We start from the raw sequence: 27492 nt of genomic DNA, 5'->3' as shown, positions 1-27492 counted from the left end.
ATCACAATATCTTCAATGAATGCCAAATTACAGCTTGCAAAACTTTTAAATTGCCTTCTTTTAAAAGTGGGCCGTGCCACGCCCATTGTCCAAACTTTTACTAATTTTCTATTTTGCGTCATAAGGTCAACGCACCTACCAAGTTTCATTGCTTTATTCGTCTTTGATAGTGAATTATCGCACTTTTTCGGTTTTTCGAAATTTTCGATATCGAAAAAGTGGGCGTGGTTGTAGTCCGATTTCGTTCATTTTAAATAGCCATCTGAGATAAGCGCCCAGAAACCTACATACCAAATTTCATCAAGACACCTCAAAATTTACTCAAGTTATCGTGTTTACGGACGGACGGACGGACATAGCTAAATGAATTTCTTTTTTCGCCCAGATCATTTTGATATATAGAAGTCTATATCTATTTCGATTAGTTTCTGCCGTTACGGATTACCGTTATGCGAACAAAGTTAATATACTCTGTGAGCTATGCTCAGTTGAGTATAAAAATAAAGATTTACATGTATCAAAATGACCACGGGGAAAAAATTGATTGAAACCGATGATGCAAACTTTACACGCGGGTAGAAAACTTACTGTAGACAACTTTTTCTTTTCCAATTTTTACCATGAGAATATATGTAAGTAATAATTTTTCTAAATTTAAATATGCTTTATTGCATTTGTGAAAGCAACATATTATTCATCCGTTATTTCTCAAAATTAAAAGCGGAGTCATTGGTGTCGTTTGTCGTATCGCTGTAGTCGTATCGCTGTAGTCGTATCGCTGTAGTCGTATCCCTAACGTAATCAGATCTTTATCATTACGACGGTAAACCAAAAACCAATTGGTTGGCTACGATACGGTTACGACCTTAGCGGCACCAATAATCGATTGCATTGATTCCCATAAGGTTGGTCGAATCAGCTGTTATAAGGTTACCGATACGGTTACCGATAAAGCACCAATGTCTGCAGTTTAACCCATTAGTGCTCACACGTAAAACCATTCGGGATAGGTGATTGAAATTTTCAGCAAATATTTTTGTTGACATTAAACGGCTAACTTTATTTTTTCAAAAAAATATCTAAAAAAATGTGGGTTTGGTGGAGCGTATGATATTTCATACATAAACGTATACGGAGAGCAGATTCTATGAAAATAAAGTAAAATCACATACATGGGTTTTGAACTCAAATCGACATTTTATTTATAATAATATTAAGTGTTGATGCATTTTAGATTTCTTAGAATTTGCTTAGTCAATTGACATGATATTTGTAAAAACAGTTATCTGGGTGCAATCCAAAATTACATTTCATGCATATAAATTTTGTACACTTGCCACAGTTTTTGCATCGACGCTGAGTTTTTGAGTAATTCACGTAGTGCTCGACTCCATCGTACCTAGTCTCGTTTCCTATTTCGTGCTGAAACTGGATGAAGTTCTATTGGATTTGAAAGTATGCCTCTTGTGAGACGTCTTATGAATGCGAGAAGAGTTACTTGTGGATATGCTTTACGAAATAACATCCATAAGTTTACAATTGCACCATTTAGGCAAAATCTGAAAATGGCCCAATACCACTTCTTTGACCTAATTCGAGTTCGGTAAGCTGCCCTTTGCTGCTCGAAGAGATCGACGCCACCCATTCCGGAATTATACTCCTTGATGATTAGTGGTTGCATTACGTTTTGTCTGCGTTTTTGCTGCCGGTCATATCTTTTGCATAGTCCGGTTGTAGTCGTTATGTTGTCGTTTTTGCAGTTTGTTGCTATGGTGACGTTATTATTATCATTCCACCTAAGGTAATATTTTTTGACTTAACTGATTCGCAAGCACCACGGATTTCACCTTTCATATTGCTCAAAGGAGCAATTGTTCCCACTACTGTTATATTTTTAGAATCAAACTCTTCTAATAATTTGAAACTATTAAAATAGTTGTCTACAAATACAGTGCTGTTTTCGGGAACAATTCCATAGCATAAACTCTTTGTTACAGATAAACCTAATGGACCTTTAGATCGAGTAGCGCCTTTTCCGGTGTACAAATCGAAGTTCAAAAAATACCCTTCTGAAGTAGTCAGACACCAAATTTTGTATCCATATCGAATAGGTTTTCCTCGTTTGAATTGCTTGAAAGAATGCTTACCGAAATAAGGCTCCATCGATTCGTCTACAGAAAATGTGTTCCAAAGGGGTTTCCAAGCTCTTCAAATTTTGTATTTAAATGATCCAAAATAGCCTGGACTTTGAATGCTTTATTGTTCGCATCAATTTGTGAATTATCATAGAAATGAAGGTAACGATGTATTTTTTCAAATTTATTCCGAGCCATTGAACCCGCCACTAAATGGTTGTTAACATCGCTTTCTGTCTCCCAGTACATCCGAGTAGATGGAACCTAAAAGTACCAAATATAAAATTATCAAGTAAGCAAGTGGGGTTGAGGTTCCAGATAGTCAGTCACCTTGTTGTATCCACTCAGTATAAGGATTCGTAAATATGTGTATAACTCCTCAAGACTTACGGTGAACGCTTCATCTCCTTTGCTGACAGCGTATTTTATGGTCTGTGCTTGTATATGCTCTTCATCAAACATTTTTTTAAAAAGTTGCAGTGGACTCAAATCGTTATCTAAAATATCTGCTATAATATTTGGAGTATGAGCGCGTATTGCTGTGCTTGTACTTTCACTTGGTTTTAATGCTATTTTTGACCACTTTCGGCGAATTGTGGCTTTTTTCTTTTTCCTTTGAGCCGAAGTCCCCGACTTTGAGGTGTTTGTATTGCTCACATCATTCAAAAACTGTAATTCATCCACTTCTGAATTGGCAATTTGTATTTCTCATGGCCTTTTTAGAACCCCACAACCCAAACTGCCCAGTGTGCCTTCTCCGTCTTCATCTGCGTCATCGCAATCGGATAACTTGTGTTCTTCAGGTGGGAATAAAGGCACATCGATTGAATTGGCATTATTGATGTTTTTTATAACGATGCATCGTCATCTTCATCAAGATCACCCCATCAGCCATTCATTTATTTCCTCCATCCAATTATTTCCTCAGTTGTTGCTTGTCTATAAACATATATTATGTATTAGTTTCCAGAAAGCTAAAACTGGGCTAACGTTTACTTATGATAAAACATACATAATAATCTACAAACACTTAAAACACTTGCCAAAGCAAATTTGTCAACGCATTTTGGTCGTAGTCGGTAGCTCGTGCCTTAAACTTTGAATTTATGCACTTTTTAAGTTATCTAGTTGGTTTGTTAAATTAGTTTTTATAAATATATAAAACTCACCTGCGTGCCATTATTCACTTTTCCGAAAAATACTGCCTAAATTGGCGCGAAGAGCGTAAAAAAGAGAGCTTTAAATGACAAATTAAAAGCTGCTCTTTAAAAATATGTCTTCTATCTCACTCACACTGCAAAAAGCCCTTTTTGCGTGTGATATATCATACTTTGTCATTAATGGGTTAAGGTTAAAATTTATGATTTCTATGTATAGAGCGGAGTGTCTGGGGTTCAGAGCTGTAAAATCTTACGTTTTCGATTTGTGTTATTTGGGGGGTTTTGCACTTTGTCTATGACAATTTACAAAAAAAAAAAAAATTTTATAAGCATTTATTTTCCATTTAGCTTTATTTTTTAAAAAAATCGCTATATCAGCAACTCCCTTAAAAATTTTAATATGAAAGACAGGAATGTTCAACTTGACGGAATTATACTTTTTTTCAATATAACTGGACACTTTTAAAATTGTCATGCTTAATGCTTTTAAGCAAGTTGTTTTAACTCTTCTCACGGTAAATATCTTCATAAAAACTTTTCAACCAATTTTTAAAACTAAGCTTTCATAAGGAACTTAAAATAATTTCCTACTATTTTAGGTACTATTTGCGCATTTTTGTAATAAGTGATTGGTACTGAATGCATGACTTCACACACCAAAAATGTGAAATCACCTGAGTGCACTCATTGATTTCAGTATATTTATTTCTGCAGTCTGATTTAGCATTCTTTTCAATTGCATGCGGTGCTGAATGAAATTCTTATTTCTCTGCATGATTGCAGCATTAAAAAATGAAATCATAATTCTCGTATGAAGAAAAAATTGTGAAATATTGATTGTAGAAAAACTCTAATTTCAAAAAGCAAATGATTTCATTCTTCACCAGCTCTGGTGTATTTATCGTTAATACAACAACAAAGAAAACAAGTTCAGGGGTGGGGGATGGCCTAGAAGGTTTAATGTGAGGGAAGTGTATTTATCGTTAATACAACAACAACAAAAACAAGTTCAGAGCTATTCTTGTTCCCTGTTGTTGTTGTAGCGATAACGTTACTTCCCGAAGGCTTTGAGGAGTGTTATCGATGTGATGGTCCTTTACCGGATACAGATCCGGTACGCTCCGGTAACACAGCTCCATTAAAGTGCTAGCCCGACCATCTCGGGAACGATTTATATGGCCACATTAAACCTTCAGGCCATCCCTCCCTCGCCAGAGCCTCGTCTGTTAGTGAAACGGGATTCTCCGCTCGAAGGTGAGGTTGACAATTGGGTTTGGAGAAACTATATATTGCGCTGGCAACCTGAAAAGGTTGCGCTACACAACCCCTTGATCTGGTATTTTAGTCGCCTCTTACGACAGGCATACCTACCGCGGGTATATTCTAACCCCCTAACCCGCTGGGGGATCCTTGTTCCCTCAACAATGCCTGTATCACGTCATGCGATTACGAATCGAAAACCATTTTCACTCAACCTATAAAGATTATAATGAATTATGGATCTAATGAGCACGCTTTGCCACTGTTTAGGATATTAGGCGTTCAGTGCGTACAATGATTAAAGCCATATTCAAAGGACATGCGCATTTTCGAAAATTTTTTCTAGTAGTAAATTTCGTATCTACAGTCATAGCAAGTACTAACACTACCGCTAGAATTAAATGGGGTTAAATTGTAATGTGGAACCAACGCCTCTAACACCCCTCTCATTATGGTCAACCCCTGTTGAAACAGCAAGTTTCCTTGGATTCCCGTTAGAGGATATTGATGACAATTTGTGATCGGTCACATCTATCGGATGGGGCGAAGCACTGCTACAACAACAACAACTACCACTAGAAAAAAATATTACAATAGTCGGTTCATGCTCTTTTCACATTAGAGTTAATCAGAACGGCTCATTTTACATTAATTCGATTCACCATTGCAGAGATATTATGGTCTAAAAAAAGGATTTTCACCACGGGTCGTTCAGTAGGTACGTCTCCAAAATTTTTTTCTGAGAATTCTATGATTCTAAAGATGGGCGACTGTTGAGAAGAATGCTTAAGTTTGAGAAGTTTTTAGTTCTCAACTTGAGCTCTAAGTCGGCAATGTAGTTTCTAACGTTTCTGTATTATAAGCAAAAATCCCGAAGTACCGCTTCTCTCACTCAAACCCAAGTCATAACATCTCTATTTGGTTTTAGACGAATGCTGTAATCAAATTGTTATGGTTGAGGAATCACTGCTGATTTGTTGGTTTTATTTAATTATCCGCAATTATTTCCATCATTATAACGAAGTCAATTGCTTTTATACGACGAATTGCTAAGCTCAAAATACATGGTACATATTACTTAAATACACATACATATGTACATACATACATACGTTTGTATCTATATTTCTGTTGGCATATCTATGGCCAGTTAGAATAAAAGTGTGTATTTAATAAAGATCTTAATTATCTTTATATTTGTGAGTCGATGTAGTTTTTTTCGCAGTAAAAACGGCTGACGTAGTGGCTATAGGACTGCTATATGGAACAGAAGACTGGCCTGAAAACATCGGACGACTCTCAGAGTATTTTAGAGTAGGTGCGAGCAGTACCAGCTTTTGCGAAGATATTGACATAGTTTAGCGAATTAAAGTCTAGCGGCTTTGTCGACTATGCCGGCCTAGAAGGTATTCTTCTCTCACCGAAAGAAACAGATGGGGGAAGGCAACGAGTACGTTGGAAAGATAAAGCTGAGAATTACTTGATGGGGGCTGACTAAAAGCAAAAATGGTTGAAACGTTTTATTTTAAGAAATTTTTAACTCGAGTGGCGCTAAGATTTAGAACGACGTTTCTCTTAGTGCTACAGATAAAGATTGAACTAACAAGAATACACATCACCAAAAACGTTAGTGTTATCATATTTTTATTCCCTGTATGAGTTTTTTGAAAACTGCATAGTTTTATTTTCCTAAGTTTAAGTTAGCATGCGACAATTATAGATTTTCATTGCACATGTACCGATATTGGCGCATTGGAATCTTCTCATTGCATTTATCTAAAAAACTGTTGTATGCCGGTTTTTCCTAATTACAAGCATTTTAAAATTCATTGTATAATTTTTAATCAATCATACTAAATTCTTGTGAACACGTATACTTCTTCCATATGTATGTACATTAGGGCGGATTAAATTGTATGGGGAAAAAAGGGGGGAAGAAAACTTCAGGTCATACTGAGTAATATTGTCCATGGGACCATAGGTATGCAATGACTTTCGAGCCTTCCTAATTTTGTTAGACAATTTTATATCCCAACCCGAATCCGAATTTGACATTTATTTTCATGTATTTTATTTGTGAGAGCCGCTATTCAGATTGGGATATACAATTTTCTAACAAAATTAGGAAGGCCGAAATTCATTTCAGACCTATGGCCCCATGGACAATATTGCTCATTATGAGCCATAGATTCAGAAACTGGATGTGCCTTTTCAATAATAAATTTGACCCACCCTAATGAACATATTATTTTTTACATAACACTGTTCTTAGTTCAAGATTTAAATAAATAAACACTAAAGCAAGTTCTGTTATAGAATATGTTGACACGGCAAGAAATCTTGGCATAGTTTTTAACAAAACAGACCATATCTTTAGTACCGTAGGAAAAGTGTACGGTATACTTCGTACACTGTGGTTGACACAGTATTTCACTCCGCTACATATTCGACTGCTTTTATCCAAAGCGTACTTAATACCTACGCTCCTCTACGTCTGTGAGATTTTTTCTAACTGTGACACTGTGTGTAAAAAGAAGCTTAATGTTGCCTACAATAACATTGCTAGATACGTTTACGGGCTGAATAGACTTATCACGTTTCCTGTTATTCTGAAAAGTTGCTAAACATTTCTTTTGACAACCTTTTAAAGGTTAGAACAATTATTGCCTTACATAAGGTAATCTACAAGAAGGAGCCTTACTACCTATATCGAAGGCTTCAATTTCTTCTTTCTACGAGGACAATGGTTCTTGCACATGTTAAACACCGTATGCTAATTTCTGAACGACAATCCTTCGTTACTTCGATCCGAAGAGATCTAAGGCCGAGCTTCTCTTCCAATTTGCGTCGTGCTCCTCTTGATTTTCCCTGCAAATTGGCCGGACGGGACCTACATGTTTTATGCCGACTCCGAACGGCATCTTGAAGGCAGATGAGTTTTCACTGAGAGCTTTTCATGGCAGAAAAACACCCGGAGCGCTTGCCAAACACTGCCGAGGAGCGACCCCGCTTAAAAAAATTTCCTTCTAATTGAAAAACCTTATTTCTAAAATTTTGATGTTGCTTTGCCCGGGGTGTGAACCCAGGGCATGCGGTGTGGTAGGCGGAGCACGCTACCATCACACCACGGTGGTTAAAAATAATTTCGATATATAAAAGGTGCGTGGCACCCCCCATACAAATGAAATCTTTGGAACGGCATAACTCTGAGGGTATACATGCCAGAACATTGAAATTCAGTAAGGAGTTATATGAGGTCAATCACTAACACCAGCAAGAAAATGTGGAATTGGGAAAAAAGGGGCGTGGCACCTCCCATACAAATGGAATATATCATACTGCATATCTCCGGATGTAGTAATGGTAGGATAATGAAAATTGGTAAGGAGCTATATGACGTTAAGTCCCAACACCTCCAGTAAAATGTGGAATTGGGGAAAAAGGGGCGTGGCACATTCCCTACAAATGGGATTTTTCAAAACTATAGCTGCCGTACAAACTTAGGTTATTTTAACACCTAAAATTTGACTGCATTGTTGAGTTTGACTGTTATTCCTTTTGGACGTTTAGTAATCTGCCGCGGTTAAAAAAATTTGTTAGCTTCAGTCTATCTACATCTTCTATAAAAATCTAATTCTGTGCGTGTGTCCCTATGGGAACGTATTTCCCACACTTCAATCATCACCAAATTTCGGCTATAGGTTCCTTCGATCAAGACGAAGGTTTTTCATATTTCAGAATAAAGAATTTTAAGTTAAAGTTTTTTTTTGGCTATGCGAACGAACAATCTTAGCTCCCAAAAATGATCATGTTAACAAAATCAATGATCGCATTCAAAACCAAATTCCTGGTGAAGTGGCGAAATATAAATCGATCGACACAGTTAGACATGAAGATCAAATTGTGAATTATCCTATTGAATATCTAAACTCTTTAGAACCATCTGGAATGCCTGCGCATATATTAACTTTGAAAATTGGCCCACCAATTATGCTTCTTCGGAATTTAGACCCACCAAAATTGTGTAATGGAACCAGACTTTGGGTTAAGAAATTAATGCCGAATGTAATCGAAGCAACAATCATCAGCGGTAAAAGCAAAGGTGAAGATGTGCTCATACCAACGATCCCAGTGATTCCTACAGATTTGCCATTCAATTTTAAGCTCTTACAGTTTCCTGTACGCCTTGCTTTTGCAATTACAGTCAACAAAACACAAGGACAATCGCTTACTGTTGCAGGATTAAATTTAGAGAGTCCGTGCTTTTCCCATGGCCAGCTATATGTTGCTTGCTCTAGAGTTGAAATGCTAAAAAAATTTGTTTATCTTTGCACCGAACGAAAAAACCAAAAATATTGTGTACCCACTTGCATTACAATAAGATACAATAATAAAATGTTTTAAACGAAAATTTACCCGAATATGCGTACAAAATTCGATTCAATTTACAGAACAATAAACTAAATGATCAACAAACAAAACAGAAAAAATAACACAACAATCATTCGATCTCGGGCGTTACAACGTACGCTGGGTATAGCTAGTATATCATAAACGACATTTCGTTTTATTCATTTTAAATTACCCTTTCATTTAGTAAGTTTTTTGCTTCAGAATTTATTTCTTATTCTTTACTGGGTAAGCAATTAAAATATTTAATTATTATTATTGCTATTTAATATTTGTTTTTGGTTTACAACAGTCATGTAAATTGTAAATGTATGTTGTTCAGGAAATTATATAACATCGGCGTCCGAAATATAGCTTTAAAGTGGTTCAGAGGCTACCTTACAGGAAGAAAACAGAAAACTTTAATTAGGAACGTGACATCTCCTGAAATAGAAGTTGAAATAGGTTTACCACAGGGATCAGTACTAGCCGCGATTCTGTTCATAATATACATAAATGATATTAAAACTTGTTTGAGTCACTGTAAAATAAGACTATTTGCAGATGATGCATTGTTGACGATAAGCTGTCCATCCGTAACTGAGGCCATATCAAAAATACAAGCGGATATAGACTCTGTATATAAATGGCTATGGCAAAACAAGCTCAAAATTAATATTGAGAAAACAAAATGGATGGTTATAAGTAAAATACACTCAGGAGTTGACCATGTAACCCTAAAAATAGCAAATATCCCATTAGAAAGAATAAACCAAATAAAATACTTAGGAGTTATAATAGACGAAAGATTAAAGTTTGATGAGCATATTAAATATGTAGAGGGGAAAGTTTCAAAGAAGATAGGTTTTATGATACGGACGTGCAAGCACGTAAGCCGATACTATAAAACAATATTTATAAGTCTATCGCTGAACCTCATTTTATATATTGCCCAACTATTGTATTTACAATACCTGATTCAAGCATAAATACCTTGCAGAAAAAACAAAATACGGTGATGCGATTTATTCTAAAGAAACGTTTTGATACTCCCATACAAGAGCTACTAAACAGCTTGAACTGGCTTAGTGTAAAACAGCTTGTGTTATATTATACTTTGAAATTCATACACAATATGAAATTGATCGTGTAAAATACAACAACGATGTCCATAACTATAACAAAGAGGATAAATACAATAAGAGCCGTCACTCGTTATTTTTTAGGCATTTACTCGATGTATACTGAGAGGTAATCGCTACTTTTTTTTGGCGAGATGTTCATAAATGTCTTCTATACATTTGCGTGGGTTATTTGTGTTTACTTTTCCGACTGTATTTAATTAATTTATTTAATTCTCTTTCCAAAAATCACAGTTGCACAAGGGGCCTACACGGCATGGATAAATGCGAGACAATTAAAAATGTCTCTCTCAGAAAACATTCGGCATCAATTTTTTCAATTTCCAGCGAAAAACTCGCCACAAAATAACGAGTGACGGCTCTTATTGTATTTATCCTCTTTGACTATAACACAAGAAACAAAAATAATTTCCACTTGCCAATCGTAAAAGCCGAATTTGATATAAAGAGAATATATTTTGAGGGATTAAGAGAATACAATGAACTACCTAGGGACTTAAAATATTTAAAAATATGAAAGAGTTCAAGAGGCTATTATACGAATATTGTAAAGGAGTACCTATTAGGTAAAAAAGAAATACATTTTATAACTCAAAATTAACTATGCAAAATCCAAAGACTGTATAATGTATAAATGCGATCTCATAGATTTAATCTAAGTCTAAAGACTGTAATAAATAAAAAAATAAAAAGACGTGGGCTTGATTAATTGATTGCAAGGCATTCCGTGGTGTGGTGGTAACGTGCTCCGCCTACCACACCGAGGATCGTGGGTTGAAGCACCGGACAAAGCTACATCAAAAATTTAGAAGCAATTTTTTTCAACTAGAAAACGTTTTTCTAAACGAGGTCACCCCTTGGCAGAGCCATGGCAAGTTCTTAAGGAGTATTTCAGCCATGAAAAGCTTTTAAGTGGAAACTCATCTGCTTTGCAGATGCCGTTCGGACTCAGCGTAAAATATGTAGGACCCGCCTGGCCAATTTGTAGGAAAATCTAAAAAGTAGCACGACGCAAATTGGAAGAAAAGTTCTCCCTAAAATCTCTGCAGAGGTCGTCGCGCATTGCATTTATTTCTATTTTTAAACCATTCCTCGTGGGTTGGTCATTAAGCCACTACTCTGATTCAACTTGAATTTTTTATTTTTTTAGATTTCATGACATACCAAAATAACCAACTGACGAGACTATGCTGACAAGGGGTTGATAAGCGCAGTTCAAAGTTTCCGCAAATCAATTGTCAACCTCACCTACGCGAGGAAGGCTCTGGCGACCCTAAGTTCCTCACGGAACTAGGGCGTGGGAACCTTATGACCTAGACGGCTCAATATGGTCATATTAAATCCTTCCCGAGATGGTCGGGCTAGTACTTTAATGGTGCTTGTTACCGGAACACTCCCTAAAACTTTCGGAAGTGTCTTTATGGTTAATACAACAACAACATGATGAAAATGACAAGTCACCAAAAGTAGTGAAAATTTTCAAAATCCATTATCTGAACAAAAAAATGTGTATAATATGTGCATTAATAATCCTCTCTCATAGATGAGGTAGACAATTGAGGAGTTGCGTGCAAAAGCAAACTTAATCAGAAGATGCTCCAAAATTTCTTGACAGTTGAATTCATGATGTATTACTTAAGTTACCAAGTTATTATTTACCAAAATATGTCAGGGCATATAGTAGCCCAGCGGCAGTCCGCCTAGAACCAGAATATGTTGTTGTTGTTGTTGCATTAACGATAAAGACACTCTCCGAGGATTTTGGGGAGTGTTATCGATGTTGATGGTCCTTTGTCGGATATAGATTCTTCACGTTCCGGTAACAAAGCACCATTAAGGTACTAACTAGCCCGACCACCTCTGGAACGATTAATATGACCAACCTTCTAGGCCATCCCGCCTCCTCACCGACCATAAGGAACTTGGAGTCGCCATGGTCTCGCATGCTAAATATGTGTATGATGCATTCATATTGTCTCGTGTAGGTGAGGTTGACAAATGGGTTGCGGAAGCTTTGTAGCTATAAAGCTTTGTATTGCGCTTATCAACCCCTTGAATCCCAGGATCAGAAGATGCTGATCCGAAGCGAGCTGGATTCATATATTCTAAATTACAATCCTTAAGTGTAACATTCCTCTCATCTTAGTGGTCTGAGTTTTAGGGCAAACCAGCAACATTGAGTTAAAATTTTTTGTATATTTAGAATAATACTGTAAAGAATTTACTGCTATTCCCATTATTTGCAATCTTCTGCCAACGTTCGTATCGCTAAACTGTTGAATAAATAACTCCAATATTGAATAATGGAAAAAATGATCTTTATTAAAGTACTCCACAATAACACTTATACTTTGCAACGAATAGTTTGCTTAATAACCAACTGATAGATAGCTCAAATGAAACTGATTATTCATGCCGCAGCCTGTGCCGCTTTTATACTCTTCGGATTCCTCGTTCACCCATTTCTCGTAAGGTCTAGTAATTTCGTGAACCTGATGCTTGTTTATGAGCTATATACACGTATATTTGCAATTTGTATCCATATGCGTGTGTATATGTGAGCGGCTGATGATGACATGCGCTTGTGAGTATCTCTCTCTGTTGCCCCGCATGTAAGTGTGCAGACATAATGATTAATTTGTTTACGTACATAGAAGTGTAGCAGCTTGCTTCATTGTGTTGTGGCTTTATTTACTTAGTATCAGATTAGTGATGGGAGTATCACTTAGTGTCACTGATATTCGTCACACTGCCCTCCACCTAAGTCTGATCGTCCCGATCAGACAAATCTCTCGATCTAACCGCTGCTAGACTCTCCAAAAGAACCACTTTCATTTTGGTTCGTGGTTTGCCAATGGTTTGTATGCGGTACACTACATCGTTGATCCGTTTTACAACTTTGCTCGTTGCCTTACAAGATCGTGTATCTCTCTCAGCTCTTCTTCCAAGACACCAGTGGATTTCTTGACATTCCTCTCCGTATCGGCACCTATCCCATACTTTAAATCAGCTGGCAGTCGAAGGTCATTGCCAAAAATTACTTTTGCAGGGGTTTGGCCCGTTGTCTCATGCACTGCTGATCGGTAAGCCATCAAATATAATGGTATGCGGGTATCCCAATCCTTATGGTACTTGTCTACTACTTTCCTTAATGCTTCTCCAAGGTTCTATTGAAACGTTCCACCATACCATCGGACTGAGGATGCAATGCCCAATGATTTACACATTTCTTGGAACACAGCTGATTCAAAATTCCTGCGTTGGTCAGAATTTAACTCCATTGGTACACCATACCTGGCAACCCATTCGTTTTTAACCACTTCTGCTACTGTTTCTGCTTCTTGGTTTGGATTGGGTATACCTCTGGCCATTTACTGAAATAATCCATAACCACCAGTATGTATTGGTTTCCGCGGTTGGTAGTAGGAAACGAACCTGTGACATCCATAGCGATCCTTTCAAATGGTGCACCTGAAATATACTGCTTCTTCTGGCCATGACATCGTGTTTTGGGCCCTTTCGCTCTGTTGCATACCTCGCAGTTGGCAACCCACTCGGTGACCGACTGACGGCAACCAACCCAATAGAATCTCTGCTTAATTTTCTCGAGCGTGATGACCTCCACTTCGACCATTATGCAGCTCGCTGAGCACGTCAGGAATCCTCTTTCTGGGAACAACTATCAGTTTCTTCTTGCATTGACCATCCTCACTCTCCCATACTCGGTGAAGGCAACCGGATATCAATTCTAAACTATCCCACTGTGCCCAATATGACTTCGCAATGGGACTCTCTGCTAACATCTCTTCTCTGCTTGGTATTTCGTTTCGTTCGAGCCCTTGCATAACATGTGACAGATCTGTATCTTTTAGCTGACACTTTCTTAGTTGTTCCTTGTCCCATTCATACGTACACGTTATAGTTATTAGCCGGACATCTATAATGTCTTCTTTAGCCTCGGCCCTTGAACAGTGCAGTGGGACAATGCATTCCAAACTACATTGTCGTCGTGACATTGCATCGGCATTCCCATGGGTACTACCTTTCCGATGCTCAATGGAAAAGTCGTAGCTTTGTAGTCGCTCGATCCACCGTGCCAATTGTCCTTCCGGATTACGGAACTGCAGAAGCCATTTTAACGCTGCGTGATCTGTCCTGACACGGAATCGCTGGCCGTAGAGGTATTTATGAAAATGTTTAATGCACTCTACCAATGCCAAAAGCTCTCTCCGTGTAACGCAATAGTTCCTCTCTGGTTTTCCAATCGAACGGCTGTAATATGCAACTACCTTCTCCTGTCCATCAACCAGTTGTGACAAAACGCCTCCTATAGCATATCCACTCGCATCTGTATCTAGAATAAATGTTGCTCCTGGAATCGGATATGCCAACATTGGGGCAGTGCACAAACGCTCCTTCAATGTTTGGAAAGCCACCTCTTGCCCCTTTTTCCATTCAAAAGCTTTATTTTTTCTTGTAAGTTCATGGAGGCTATGGGCTACGCTTGAAAAATTTGGTACAAATCGGCGGTAATATGTGCACAGCCCAAGGAAACATCTCAATTCATGTAGGTTCTGTGGTCTTGGCCAATCATTTACAGCCTCTATCTTTTCGTTTGCAGTGCAGATGCCCTCTGTCGTTACCTTGTGACCCAAATTATTTACTTCCTTTTTAAACAGCGCACACTTTTTGGGACTTAACTTCAGATCAGCGCCAGCTATTCTCTGGAAAACTTCCTCCAAGTTCTTAAGATGTTCCTCAAAGTTCTTGGCCAATACGATGATGTCGTCCAGGTATACCAAGCATGTTTTCCAATGTAGATATTTCAGTACCTGGTCCATGAGTCTCTCAAAAGTAGCTGGTGCATTACAAAGTCCAAAAGGCATTACTGTAAATTGCCAAATCCCATCACCGACACTGAAGGCTGTTTTCTCTTTATCTTCCTCCTTCACCTCAACTTGCCAGTAGCCGCTTTTCAAGTCCAGTGTGGAAAACCATTTCGTACCAGATAGCGAGTCCAGAGTGTCGTCAATTCTTGGCAATGGGTAGCTATCCTTTTTCGTAACGTCATTCAACTTCCGGTAGTCCACACAAAACCTCATTTTTCCATCCTTCTTCTTTACAAGTACTACCGGTGAGCTCCATGGACTAGCTGATGGTTCGATGACGCCGCTGTCGCTCATTTCTTGTACGATTTGACTCACAACTTCCCGTTTCGCCAGTGGAACACTACGAAGAGCTTGACGTATCGGCCTCGCGTCTCCAGAGTCAATTTGATGTTTCACAACATTGGTGCGGCCTGGTTTGGAACCGTCCTGGTCAAATATGTTCGCGTACTTTAGGAGCAGTTGTTTTGCATTATTTTGATAGGTCCTGCGTCCATGCCGTGATGTCATTTGAAAGATCAGTATTACTAGATGAAACATGTTCCTGGAGCTGTTCACAGTTAATAACTACTTCAGCCTCTTGGCATCTTCCCAAAATAGCTCCTTTGGTCAAATTAAATGGTGACTTGAACTCATTGAGTACTCTTACCGGAATACGTCCATCTTGTTTTGTCATAGCCAGGGTTTTTCCTACAAGTATGTTCAGTGATGATTTGTTTTCTGCTTCGACAACCCACAATTTGTTTGTCCCACAATCTCCATCAACCTTTGCCCAGATGACTGCTTCGGATTTTGGTGGTATTTGCTGACTCTCTTCCACCAGCATTCGTTTACTGCTGTAGCCTCTCTAGTAGCGGAAATTAAGTGGCACATCCATGTTCTTATATCGCATCGTCTTGCTTTGCATATCGATCTTGATGCCTTGGTCGATTAAGAAGTCCACTCCAATTATGATTTCATCAACAATATCTGCCACTATAAAATTGTGTAGTACCGTGACGTTCCCAATTGCTACTTCACATTCTACTTCTCCCATTACCTGGGTGTCCTCTCCCGTGACTGTACGTAATCTTGCTCCAAGCAATCGTCTTATCTTTTTGTTGACTAAATCTGCTCGAATGATAGAATGAGATGCACCCGTATCTACAGTCAGTAAACGTTCATTTCCATCCACTTGTCCTCCGACAGTAAGATTGCTCGATCTTCTTCCAATCTGCGAGATAGAGATTATGGGGCATTCAATTGCGGGAGCCAGCTGTCGCCCCTTGCGGCTGACTCGATTTAGTTTAACGATGGAGTGGTCTTGGAGATTTGCTCATCTTCTGCTCTGCGTTTACGACCACCCACATTGTTGGAACTGTTATGGTTGGTGTTGCAATAACGCGCAATGTGCCCTGGCTTTCCACACTTAAAGCATTTGACTGCATCATTATTCTTCTGCTGTGTACCCTTCAATGCTTCCAAAATTGCGTCTACCCAGCCTGGCCTTTCCACTTCCACGCGATGAGCTGTGTACGCTCAAAAGTGAGGCTGTTTCCTGAGTCAGTGCATGCGATACCGTTTCAGCAAATGTTAGTTTTGGATTCGCATATGTAGCCCGCTTCGTTTCCACATCTCGTATGCCATTTATGAAACTCTGGATGTTTACCCTTTCAGTGTATTCCACGGGTGCGTCCGCATTTGCAAGATGAGCCAGTCTTTCAATATCTGAAGCAAACTCCTGCAATGTCTCATTTGCCTTTTGGTAGCGGTTTTGCAACTCAATTTGGAATATCTGTTTTCTATGCTCGCTTCCATACCATCGTTCTACAGCAGCCATCAATGCTTCATAGTTGTTCCGCTCTCCTTCGGGAATAGTCTGTAGGATTTCGGCTGCTGGCCCCTTCAATGCCACGAACAGTGCAGCAACTTTATCTTCCGCATTCCAGTTGTTCACTGCTGCGGCCTTCTCAAACTGTAGCTTGAGGACCTGGAAAGGAACAGAACCGTCAAAGGATGGCGTCTTTACCTTCGGATTGCTTGCTGAAACAGCTGGGCGATTTAGTTGTAACTGCTCCATACGACCTTTTAAATCATCGACTTCTGCCTGAAATTGAGCGATTTTTGCATCCTGCGCTTCCAGTTTTGATGATACCCTTGCTTCCTGTTCTGACAGTTGCGAAGATATGCGAGATTCTTGTGCTCAGCCATATATGTCTTCTGTTCTTCTAACTGTGTTTCCATCTTTGATGTAATCTGTGTCGACATTTCTGAAATACGCGTTTCTTGTGCTTCAATCTTCGATGTTATGCGTGTCTCCTGTGATTCCAGTTGGGATGCTATACTTGTCTTTTGTTCTTCCAGTTGGGATGCTATACTTGTCTTTTGTTCTTCCAGTTGAGATGCCAGTTGAGATGTTATATCTGTCTTTTGCGATTCCAGTTGACACGCCACTGTCGATGTTTGAGCAGATATTGCAGCAAATCATGTTCAAGTCTGTGCTCGTAACTGTCTGCGTAACTGTCTCTTCCATTTTTGTTGTTTGCTCTCCATCAAGATGAAAGTCATACTCTTCCACGTCAATTTCTTCTAATTCCATTGTATGTCGTAGTTTTGCCTGAAGTTCTAGTTTATTGCCGGTTGTATTCAATCCACGGGCTTCCAACTCCTTTTTCAGTTGCTGAATCCTTAATTCACTTAACTTCGTCATGTCCTTGTTGTGCTCTGCAACTCTGGAATTTATTCAACAATTCCTTTCCTGACACCATTTGTAACGAATTTACTGCAATTCCCCTTATTTGCAATCTTCTGCCAACGTTCGTATCGCTAAACTGTTGAATAAATAACTCCAATATTGAATAATGGAAAAAATGACCTTTATTAAAGTACTCCACAATAACACTTATACTTTGCAACGAATAGCTTGCTTAATAACCAATTGATTGATAGCTCAAATGAAACTGATTATTCATGCCGCAGCCTGTGCCGCTTTTATACTCTTCGGATTCCTCGTTCACCCATTTCTCGTAAGGTCTAGTAATTTCGTGAACCTGATGCTTGTATGCACGTATATTTGCAATGTGTATCCATATGCGTGTGTATATGTGAGCGGCTGATGATGACATGCGCTTGTGAGTATCTCTCTCTGTTGCCCCGCATGTATGTGTGCAGACATAATGATTAATTTGTTTACGTACATACAAGTGTAGCAGCTTGCTTCATTGTGTTGTGGCTTTATTTACTTAGTATCAGATTAGTGATGGGAGTATCACTTAGTGTCACTGATATTCGTCACAATACTGTTTTAGCGAAACATTTTCAAAATAAGGTATAATACGACAATTTTGGTGTTCTTCTAGGAACGAGAAAAACATTCTTTGAAAGTCTTCACTGGCACTGTACAGAGGAAGCTCATTGGTTGAATACGACGTGAATGCAAATACTTTGTTTCAACAAAGACCTGTTTCAATTTTTTTTTTGAACAAATTAAACATATGTGTCGATTAGAATGTGACTCAGCCGTTGGATTGCCAGACCATGCAATACTTTTCGTACATACGTAGACATATCAACCCTGTCAAATACAACTCTGAATGCGACTGAGCCATTTGAATGAAAACAGTCAGTTGAACTCAGAGAAAGCACCAATTCGGTAACGTGGTAATGCGCTAATGCATTTAAATGTCATAAATTTATAAATCTATACAAATAACAGTCTCACTTTATTTCAACTATTATTATTAATAAATATTGTTAGCCACGAAGGCATTTTAAATACAGTGTTTTTTCTTAATAAGGACTAACTTGACGACATTTAAGTTTACCGAATTGCTTTCTGCGTTAGTGAGACAAAATTTAACACGCATTTGTAATAAATCGTCATTGGTGAATACATTTCGACCAACATTGCATCATATTTCGCTTTAAAAATATATATATCTGCTTCAGTAGCAGCTAACAGGAATCGTCGTGCTTTGATCGCAGTCAGAGTACTCACATATGTACATGTCACCATTAGTTGCTTCAGTAGCAGCATCAGTAAGTCTCGCGTAAGTTGCAACAACACCGAATTTCAGTGAATTCGTAAGCATACAAATATTGCCGTCAGCAGAGTCAACAGTGGATTCTGCCTCCGTCAGCTTCAGTAGCAGTCGATGTGCGTAACGTTCGCAGTTTAAAGAGTTTCAGTGAACTCGTCAGTTGAATTTAATATTCTTAGTCGCCGTCAATTTATTTTTTAGTCGCCGTCAAATACACAAATTATTTGTTGCCATAAATAGTATAGTCGTCTCGTTCACACTTAGTATATAAGTATTGTAAATGCGTACAAGAAGCAAAACAAAGAAAAACAAAAAAGAATCATACACAAGTAATACACAAAAAGAAGAAATGTCCAATCATTCAAGCTTAAATAATACAATAGTTGAAAATTCTCCTATGGAAACAGACGGTGATTGTGCAGCGAGTTCTGTAATTACTCAGGAACATATTGGCGCATTGTTAGCAAGCATAAACTTATTAAATGACAAAGTAAATGAACTTCGCCGTGACAACGAACAAATTCGTAGCGCAATCAGAATGGGTGATAGCAACAGCGCTGCAGCGTCAACGTCAGCAGAGCCAGTACAGGGAAATGGAATCGCTCGTGCAGCCACAGAAAAAACAGCAGAACAGTCAAATAAATTACTAATGAAGAACAAGTTGCACTTGCAATCAACGTATACAAATTCGGGTATAGTAAATATGAATATACCTTCGCCGGGCACACAACGTCCACAGTATTTGCCACAATCGTCAAACGTCTCACACAATGGCGTGATTTCATATGTAGATAATATAGTTGCTAAATTGTATCCGCTTCCTTACTTTGATGGTAACTCAGAGGATTGGCCTCTATTCAGTGCTTGTTACCATGATACAACTAGGGAGTTTGGGTACAACAATCGTCAAAATTTAATGAGGCTTCAAAGAGCATTACAAGGTAATGCAAAACGTATTGTATCATCTTTATTAATTTACCCTAATAACGTGCCACAGGTCATTGAAGAATTGCAATTTAATTTTGGAAGACCTGAATTATTGATTCGAGTACAAATGAGGAAAATTCAACAATTTCCGAATATAAATGACAGTCATCTTGAACAAATCTTGGATTTCTCCAATCAAGTTCAGAACATTGTCGCCTTTTTAAAATCATCTCAGTGTGAACAACATTTGTATAACCCAATGCTTCTGGAGGAACTAGTCCTCAAGCTGCCAGCTTCCAAACAGTTTGAGTGGTCTCGGTGCGTAGCCGGTGCATCATCACATCCAAGTCTACAGACATTCGCCGATTGGTTGAGGGATATCGCTAAAGTTGTAAGCCTCATGCCATCGATGTTTGCGTTTTCACTACGTGCAGCTCAGCCACAATCATCAACGAATAGCCGTCAAGGAATGCAATTATCGTCCAGCCGCCCAATGACAAATTCTTCACGTAGGGTGTTATACAGTAATGAGTCAGATCTTGATGAGCAACAACAGCGGTCACAATACTGCATAAAATGCAAACAATCGCACAAATTAAGTGAATGTCCAGAATTTAAGGCACTTATTTTGAATAACAAATGGAAGTTAGTAAAGGACAACCGTTTGTGCTTTGGTTGCCTTCAAAGAGGTCATGGCTTGAGTGAATGCCGATCCAGGCGTGAGTGTGGACTGGAGTGGTGCAAGCGTATGCACCATCCTCTCCTGCATCAACCGATTATTTCTGATACGCAGGTCGAGTCAATGACAACATCAGTTAACCACAATGATAAACATCTCTTGAATTGCCGCGATAACCAACATGGTGAGTGTTTATTCAAAATATTGCCAGTAATTCTTACAGGTCCCAAAGAAAGTATAGCAGTATATGCCATGTTTGATGAGGGTTCATCGATAACGCTGCTCGAAGAAAATATCGCCAACAGTATAAAAGGTCGTAATGTGCCGCTCACTTTGCAGTGGTACAATAACAAACAAATAACAGAGCAGTCACGGGTAGTGAACTTGCAAATACAAGGACAGGGACGAGACGATTCATTTCAGTTAAAAAATGTGCATACTATTAAACAGTTAGATCTGCCAACACAGACATTTGATCGAAACTGTTACAGCCAGCTTCGTAATTTGCCCATGCCCAATTACACAACCGTCAAACCAACTTTGTTAATCGGTTTAGATAACAGTCACTTAAGCGTAGCTAAAGATATAATTAGTTCGGACCCTAATGGGTAAATAAATACTAAGTTGGGCTGGGTTGCTTATGGGCCAACACATCCCATGGAGCTTCCAAGCACTAAATTCCTTCATGTTCGTAAACCATTCGCGACTCAACAGTTGCATAAATTAGTTGAAGAATATTTCAGTTTGGACAGCCTAGTAGTGAAGAGTCCAGCTGTGCCGCTTCAGAGCAACGATGATCTAAGAGCAAGAAGAATTCTGCAGGAGACGACGAAATACATTGATAAGCGTTACGAAGTAGGTTTATTATGGCGTAAAGATAACATTAATTTGCCACAAAGTTACGAAATGGCCAAGCGTAGACTCATAAAGGTGGAAAACAAAATGGCTAAAGATAATAAATATGCCGAAAGCTACATTGCTGAGATGAACAAATACATAAGAAAGGGATACGCTCAGCTTCTAACAATCGAAGAACTGAGAGTTGAAGGCCCGTTAACGTGGTATTTACCACATTTTGGGGTGGTAAATCCTCACAAGCCACATAAGCTGCGAATAGTATTTGATGCTGCAGCATCCACATCGAATGTGTCATTGAACTCAGTACTATTGAAGGGGCCAGAGCAGGCTCAGCCGTTAATGGCCATCATGTTCCAATTTCGTCAACGTCAAGTCGCAGTAGCTGGCGACATACAAGAAATGTTCTCACAAGTAAAGATCCGTATTGAGGATAGACAATCACAACGCTTTCTGTGGCGAAATGGCGACCAGTCTCAACCGATCCAAGTGTATGTCATGTCGTCAATGATATTCGGTGCTGCATGTTCGCCTTGTTGTGCCGAATACATAAAGAATCTCAACGCCAATAGTTTCAAGAAAAGGATGCCCCGAGGTGCAAAGGCTATCGTAGAAAATACGTATGTGGATGATCTCGTCGCCAGCTTTGATCATACACAAGAAGCCGAAGAGGTAGTCAAGGAAGCTGTCTTAATAAATGCGGCCGCTGGATTCCATTTGCGTAACTTCATCTCCAATTGCAAGAAGCTTCAGTGTGAACTAAACCAGGGAGCCATCACAACTTCCGATGTAGTGGCCATGGAGCGTCAGCCCACAACCGATAAAGTCTTAGGTATGTATTGGAATTCCAGAGATGATGTTTTGGAGTTTCATTTCAGATTCCACAAAATACCGCGCGAGGTTATCGATTGCAGTAGGCCGCCAACGAAACGTGAATTGTTGGGATTAGCTATGGCCATTTATGATCCGTTCGGTTTTCTGGCCAACATTACCGTCGGGGTCAAGCTAATTTTGCAAGATACATGGAAACAACAAATAGACTGGGATGAACAACTATCATCCAGTCTCAACATACAATGGGTTGCATGGTGGAAATCGTTCCAAGAGATCAAGTATTTTTCAGTTCCAAGATGCTATTCGCCCGCATACTCCACCGCTGAGGAATTGCAACTACACATATTCGTAGATGCCAGTGAAGCCGCTTACGCTGCAGTGGTCTATCTGCGACTTAAACATGTTAACGATATACAAGTAAAATTTTTGGCCGCCAAATCAAGATGCGCACCGAAAAGAGAGACAACAGTACCACGTTTGGAACTACAAGCTGCAGTCCTGGGCAGCCGACTCAGGACGTTAGTGGAAAAATGTCTAGACCGAGGTATACATAGTGTCACGTTCTGGAGTGACTCCAAAACCGTGTTGCTTTGGATCCGATCAATAAAAAGAGATTTTAAACAATTCGTAGCCAGTCGAATCTCAGAAATTTTGTCAAGCACAGATGCTAATCAATGGCGATGGCTTCCGACAGTAATCAACATAGCAGATGAAGCCACAAAAATGAAAACGCAAATTTCGTCTAGTTCAAGGTGGATAACAGGCCCCGCTTTCCTGTATGAAAATGAGGAATTTTGGTCAGTCGAACCTACACACTTGCACTATGATCTACTCGAAGAGGAAGAGCGTAAGAAAATGTCATTGCATGTCATTAATGTTATTTCTCTAGTAGATGTTCGCAAATATTCCACACTTGGGAAATCCCTACGAGTAGTTGCATGGATATTACGTTTTATAACCAACATCAGGTCTAGGCTACGACTTTCAGGTGAGATGTCGTCTGATGAATTGAGGAACGCCGAAATTGCTTTATGTCGACAAGTTCAGTACGAATTCTATAAACCCGAGATCGACTTACTTCAAGCTAAGAAGTGTCTACCGAAGTCCAGTTCATTGTTTAAGTTGACACCAATGCTAGACACGAATGCGGTTTTACGTATCAATGGGCGCATCGATGCTGCATATTGCCTACCCGACTCAGCACGTCGTCCAATAATTATTCCACGTAATCATCACTTCGCCATACTGGTAATGGATCACTTTCACCGGAAGAACCACCACCAGAATAGTAGACTTACGATAAATGAAATGCGGCAGCGATTCTGGATACCCAGGGCTCACTCCTTATTAGCTGCAGTAAAGAAGAGGTGTCCACTATGTATCCGTGCCAATGCCAAGCCAGCCGTGCCATTGATGGGTCAGTTGCCACCTGACCGTCTGACGCCATATGTGCGACCCTTCTCTTACACGGGTGTGGATTATTGTGGTCAATTTCTAGTCGCTATTGGTCGCCGTCAGGAAAAGAGATGGGTAGCATTGTTTACGTGCCTGACGACCAGAGCGGTGCATTTAGAGGTTGCTGTGGACTTATCTACAGATGCATTTATACTTTGTTTAAGAAATTTTGTTAATCGTCGTGGTGTACCAGTTCGCCTCAAGCGACAATGGCACTAACTTCATCGGAGCTCAACGTGAGCTGAAGAATGACCGCCAGCTTTTTGATTTTGACCAAATCCAAAAGGAGGTGTCCAAAGTAGGCATAGAATGGAACTTCAACTGTCCAGCTAATCCCTCAGCTGGTGGCTGTTGGGAACGCCTTGTTCAGTGTGTTAAAAGAATATTGCAGCGAGTACTTAAAGAAGAAGCTCCACGTCTAGAAACCTTCCGCAGCGTATTAATAGAGGCGGAGAACATAATCAACAGCCGTCCTTTGACCGACATTCCATTATCACCAAACAGCGAGGAGCCATTGACTCCCAATCATTTTTTGTTGGGATGTGTAAATTCAACCCAGACGCCGTGTGAATCCGAAACGAAGATCTGCTTAAGAAAGCAATGGAAGATCTCACAGAATTTGAAGGACCGCTTCTGGAAGCGGTGGATTAATGAATATTTGCCACAGTTGTTAACGCGTCAAAAATGGCAAGAGGAAACCTCACCGTTGAAGCCAGGACAACTTGTTATCATCTGCGATCCGAGCTTGCCTCGAAGTCAGTGGCGAACAGGTCGCGTACTAGACGTCATCACAGCTAAGGACGGGCAAGTCAGAAGCGCCAACGTACAAACTAGTCACGGTATCATAAAACGTCCGTCATCAAAGCTAGCCGCCTTAGAGTTTGTGAATCCCACAGAGAATTCACCAGGGGGTGGAATGTCGATTAGAATGTGACTCAGCCGTTGGATTGCCAGACGATGCAATACTTTTCGTACATACGTAGACATATCAACCCTGTCAAATACAACTCTGAATGCGACTGAGCCATTTGAATGAAAACAGTCAGTTGAACTCAGAGAAAGCACCAATTCGGTAACGTGGTAATGCGCTAATGCATTTAAATGTCATAAATTTATAAATCTATACAAATAACAGTCTCACTTTATTTCAACTATTATTATTAATAAATATTGTTAGCCACGAAGGCATTTTAAATACAGTGTTTTTTCTTAATAAGGACTAACTTGACGACAATATGTATATAATGAAATATCAAAAATATGGACATATAGTTTAGCACGGCCTTACTAATGGAAGCCAGCACCAAATGAAGCCTCTCTGTAATTAAATCCAGTAAAGGTCCGTCGATGTTCACCTAATAGTATATGTGAAAAAAGTACTAAAAGTGGCATATTTTACTCCTGAAAATGCAAAAAGCAACACTTTTTCGGGGACAATATTGGTGAAAAATTCTCAGATAGCCGAATGACAGAACAAAGAAGAATTTAGAGCGAGACAATTGACGGCTTACTTCACCTGGTTATTCCACCATGTATTTCGTCTATATATTTCTTTGCTGTAAGAGTTTTTTCTTTTTCTCATAAAATAAGACAGTATTACATTAGGATGGGTCGATTTGTATGGACGAAAGTTAACCGATATCGCGCCATCGATTTTTCGTCAGGATTTGGGCTCAGGAAAAAAAGTTCCACTACGCATACCCAAAAAATAATTTTCGAGCCTGCGAAATTTCATTTTTTTTTGACTTTTTTTCGACTTTGCTTTTTAAGGTTTTTTTCATGATAATTTTATATATATATTTTTTTTTTTCAAAAAACTGTTATCGCCAACGTTTTTAGCGGACATTTTTGGGTCGGACAGGGTATACATGCAAATTTTACAATCACATGAAATTTTTTTAGTAGGTCATGAAAAAAACCTTAAAAATCAAAGTCGAAAAGAAGTAAAAAAAAATGAAATTTCGCAGGCTCGAAAATTATTTTTTGGGTATGCGTAGTTGACCTGTTTTTCATGAGCCTAAATCCTATCGAAAAATCGATAGAGCGATATCGGTCAATAAATCGGCCCAGTCTAGTATTACATATCATTTTCAAAGAAAACAAAGTGTTCCATTGTGACACCCAGAAAACTCTTAAGTAGAGCTAATATTGTACACTTTCTTCTGACACTGACTGTATATGGGGTATTCCATCCCATTTCGACCAATTTTGAACCGACCCCTTTAGAATTGGCTGAAAGTTTTTCTTCTTTATCTAGCTTACGAAAGACGTTTTTCAGAATTTTTTCAAATTTTTTCATCCAACTCAAAAAAAGTTATTTAAAAAAAAACACCGCATTTGTTGTCAAAATGCTATAACTTTTTCAAAAATTGACCGTTTGGGATTTTTCAGTTTTTCGAGATTTTTCGAATTTCGCCATTTTTTTTTCTCATAAAAAACTTCAATCTATTCTGCAATCATCCCAACTAATCCCGGAGGGGGCCGATTTTTTTTTATATTTTTTTTTATTTGAAAAAAAATTTTCAAAAATAAAATTTTTTTTTTATCAGTTTTATTTATATAACAAAAAAATGTAAGAAAATGATTTTTAAGTATTCTTTTCTTTATATATTATGGTAATCTACGATTAAAATAACCAGGATTAATGACTGACACAGTAAACATGTAATTTGGAATACCCCATATTCAAGCGAATGTAAAAACATACTTATTACTCAGTATCTCGTGGCGTGATTATTGATCCCACTTGTCCCTATGTAGTGTCTAGTCGTCGTATATAATATATGTATGAGCATATGTAAATATAATAAACTCTTTTAAATTGCACACGATATTATTGTTATTTGCTTATTTTCATTGTTCATGATCAGTTTTATTACTCATTTAATTTTATTTTATATTTTTTTTTTTATTATGTATTATTCGGCTTGCTTTTTTTTGCACTTTTATGCAAAAATTGATTATTGCAAATGCAACTTCTTAATAAACTCTCGACTCAGTATACAATGAGATCCAAGTTTAGACTTTGTCTCTTCATCGGCTACCATTGAAGAGTGAAAACAAGATTTTAATTCATAGAATTCTATGAATTGCACAATGCACTTTATTAGCATAGACTTGCATAGTCTACGTACATATACATATGTATGTATAAAAAGTATCCAGGCTTGCAATGTAATTACGTATTAATATACAACTGCATACGGAAATGCATTTAGCCAATGACGTAGGTTTTGTCAAATTAAAATTGAACTATCAATATTTTATTTACTCTCATACATATGTACAAATAATATTCGCAGTCATTATTACATTTTATTTACTCTCATACATATGTACAAATAATATTCGCAGTCATTATTACTTATGGGTTGAGTAAAAAGTAGGGCTTTTGTTTACAATCGAGTAACAACTTCCCAGCAAAAACTGGCATTACCGATTGTAAGCAATAAGGAATATTGGTTTCACTCCTGATAGATAATCCTTAGAATAAGGTAAATATCGTGCATCATAACCCTTATAATAAGGCCTTATTTTAGGCTTATTTAAATTACAAATAAGTCTTACCCCTAAGGTAAATAAAAATAAACAAGTAAGGACGGGACTGTGCCGAAGACTTTATACCTTTCATGAATGGGACTGAACAATAACCTTATCCCCTTCGTAATCTCCAAATAATCAGATGTATAAGATAAGAAATATATAGTGAACAGATGTACATACCTAAATGATTTTTAAGATAAATATAAAA

The 27492-nt window shown here is 38.5% G+C and overlaps 2 protein-coding genes across 2 annotated transcripts in view; both read left to right on the top strand.

The window, feature by feature from the left end:
* Nucleotides 1–27492, top strand: part of NFAT (NFAT nuclear factor) — a 284245-nt gene that overhangs the window by 15629 nt on the left and 241124 nt on the right. The gene's annotated exons all lie outside the window — the stretch shown is intronic.
* LOC137249282 (uncharacterized) lies at nt 19311–20069 on the top strand. Its single transcript, XM_067780607.1, has 2 exons — nt 19311–19932; nt 19989–20069. The coding sequence occupies exons 1-2, from the start codon at nt 19341–19343 to the stop codon at nt 19994–19996; spliced, it is 600 nt and encodes a 199-aa protein (XP_067636708.1). The 5' UTR covers nt 19311–19340; the 3' UTR covers nt 19997–20069.

Source organism: Eurosta solidaginis, chromosome 4, assembly GCF_040869045.1.
Source record: "Eurosta solidaginis isolate ZX-2024a chromosome 4, ASM4086904v1, whole genome shotgun sequence".
Taxonomy (NCBI): Eukaryota; Metazoa; Arthropoda; class Insecta; order Diptera; family Tephritidae; genus Eurosta; species Eurosta solidaginis.
This window is presented reverse-complemented; position numbering and strand designations above follow the sequence as displayed.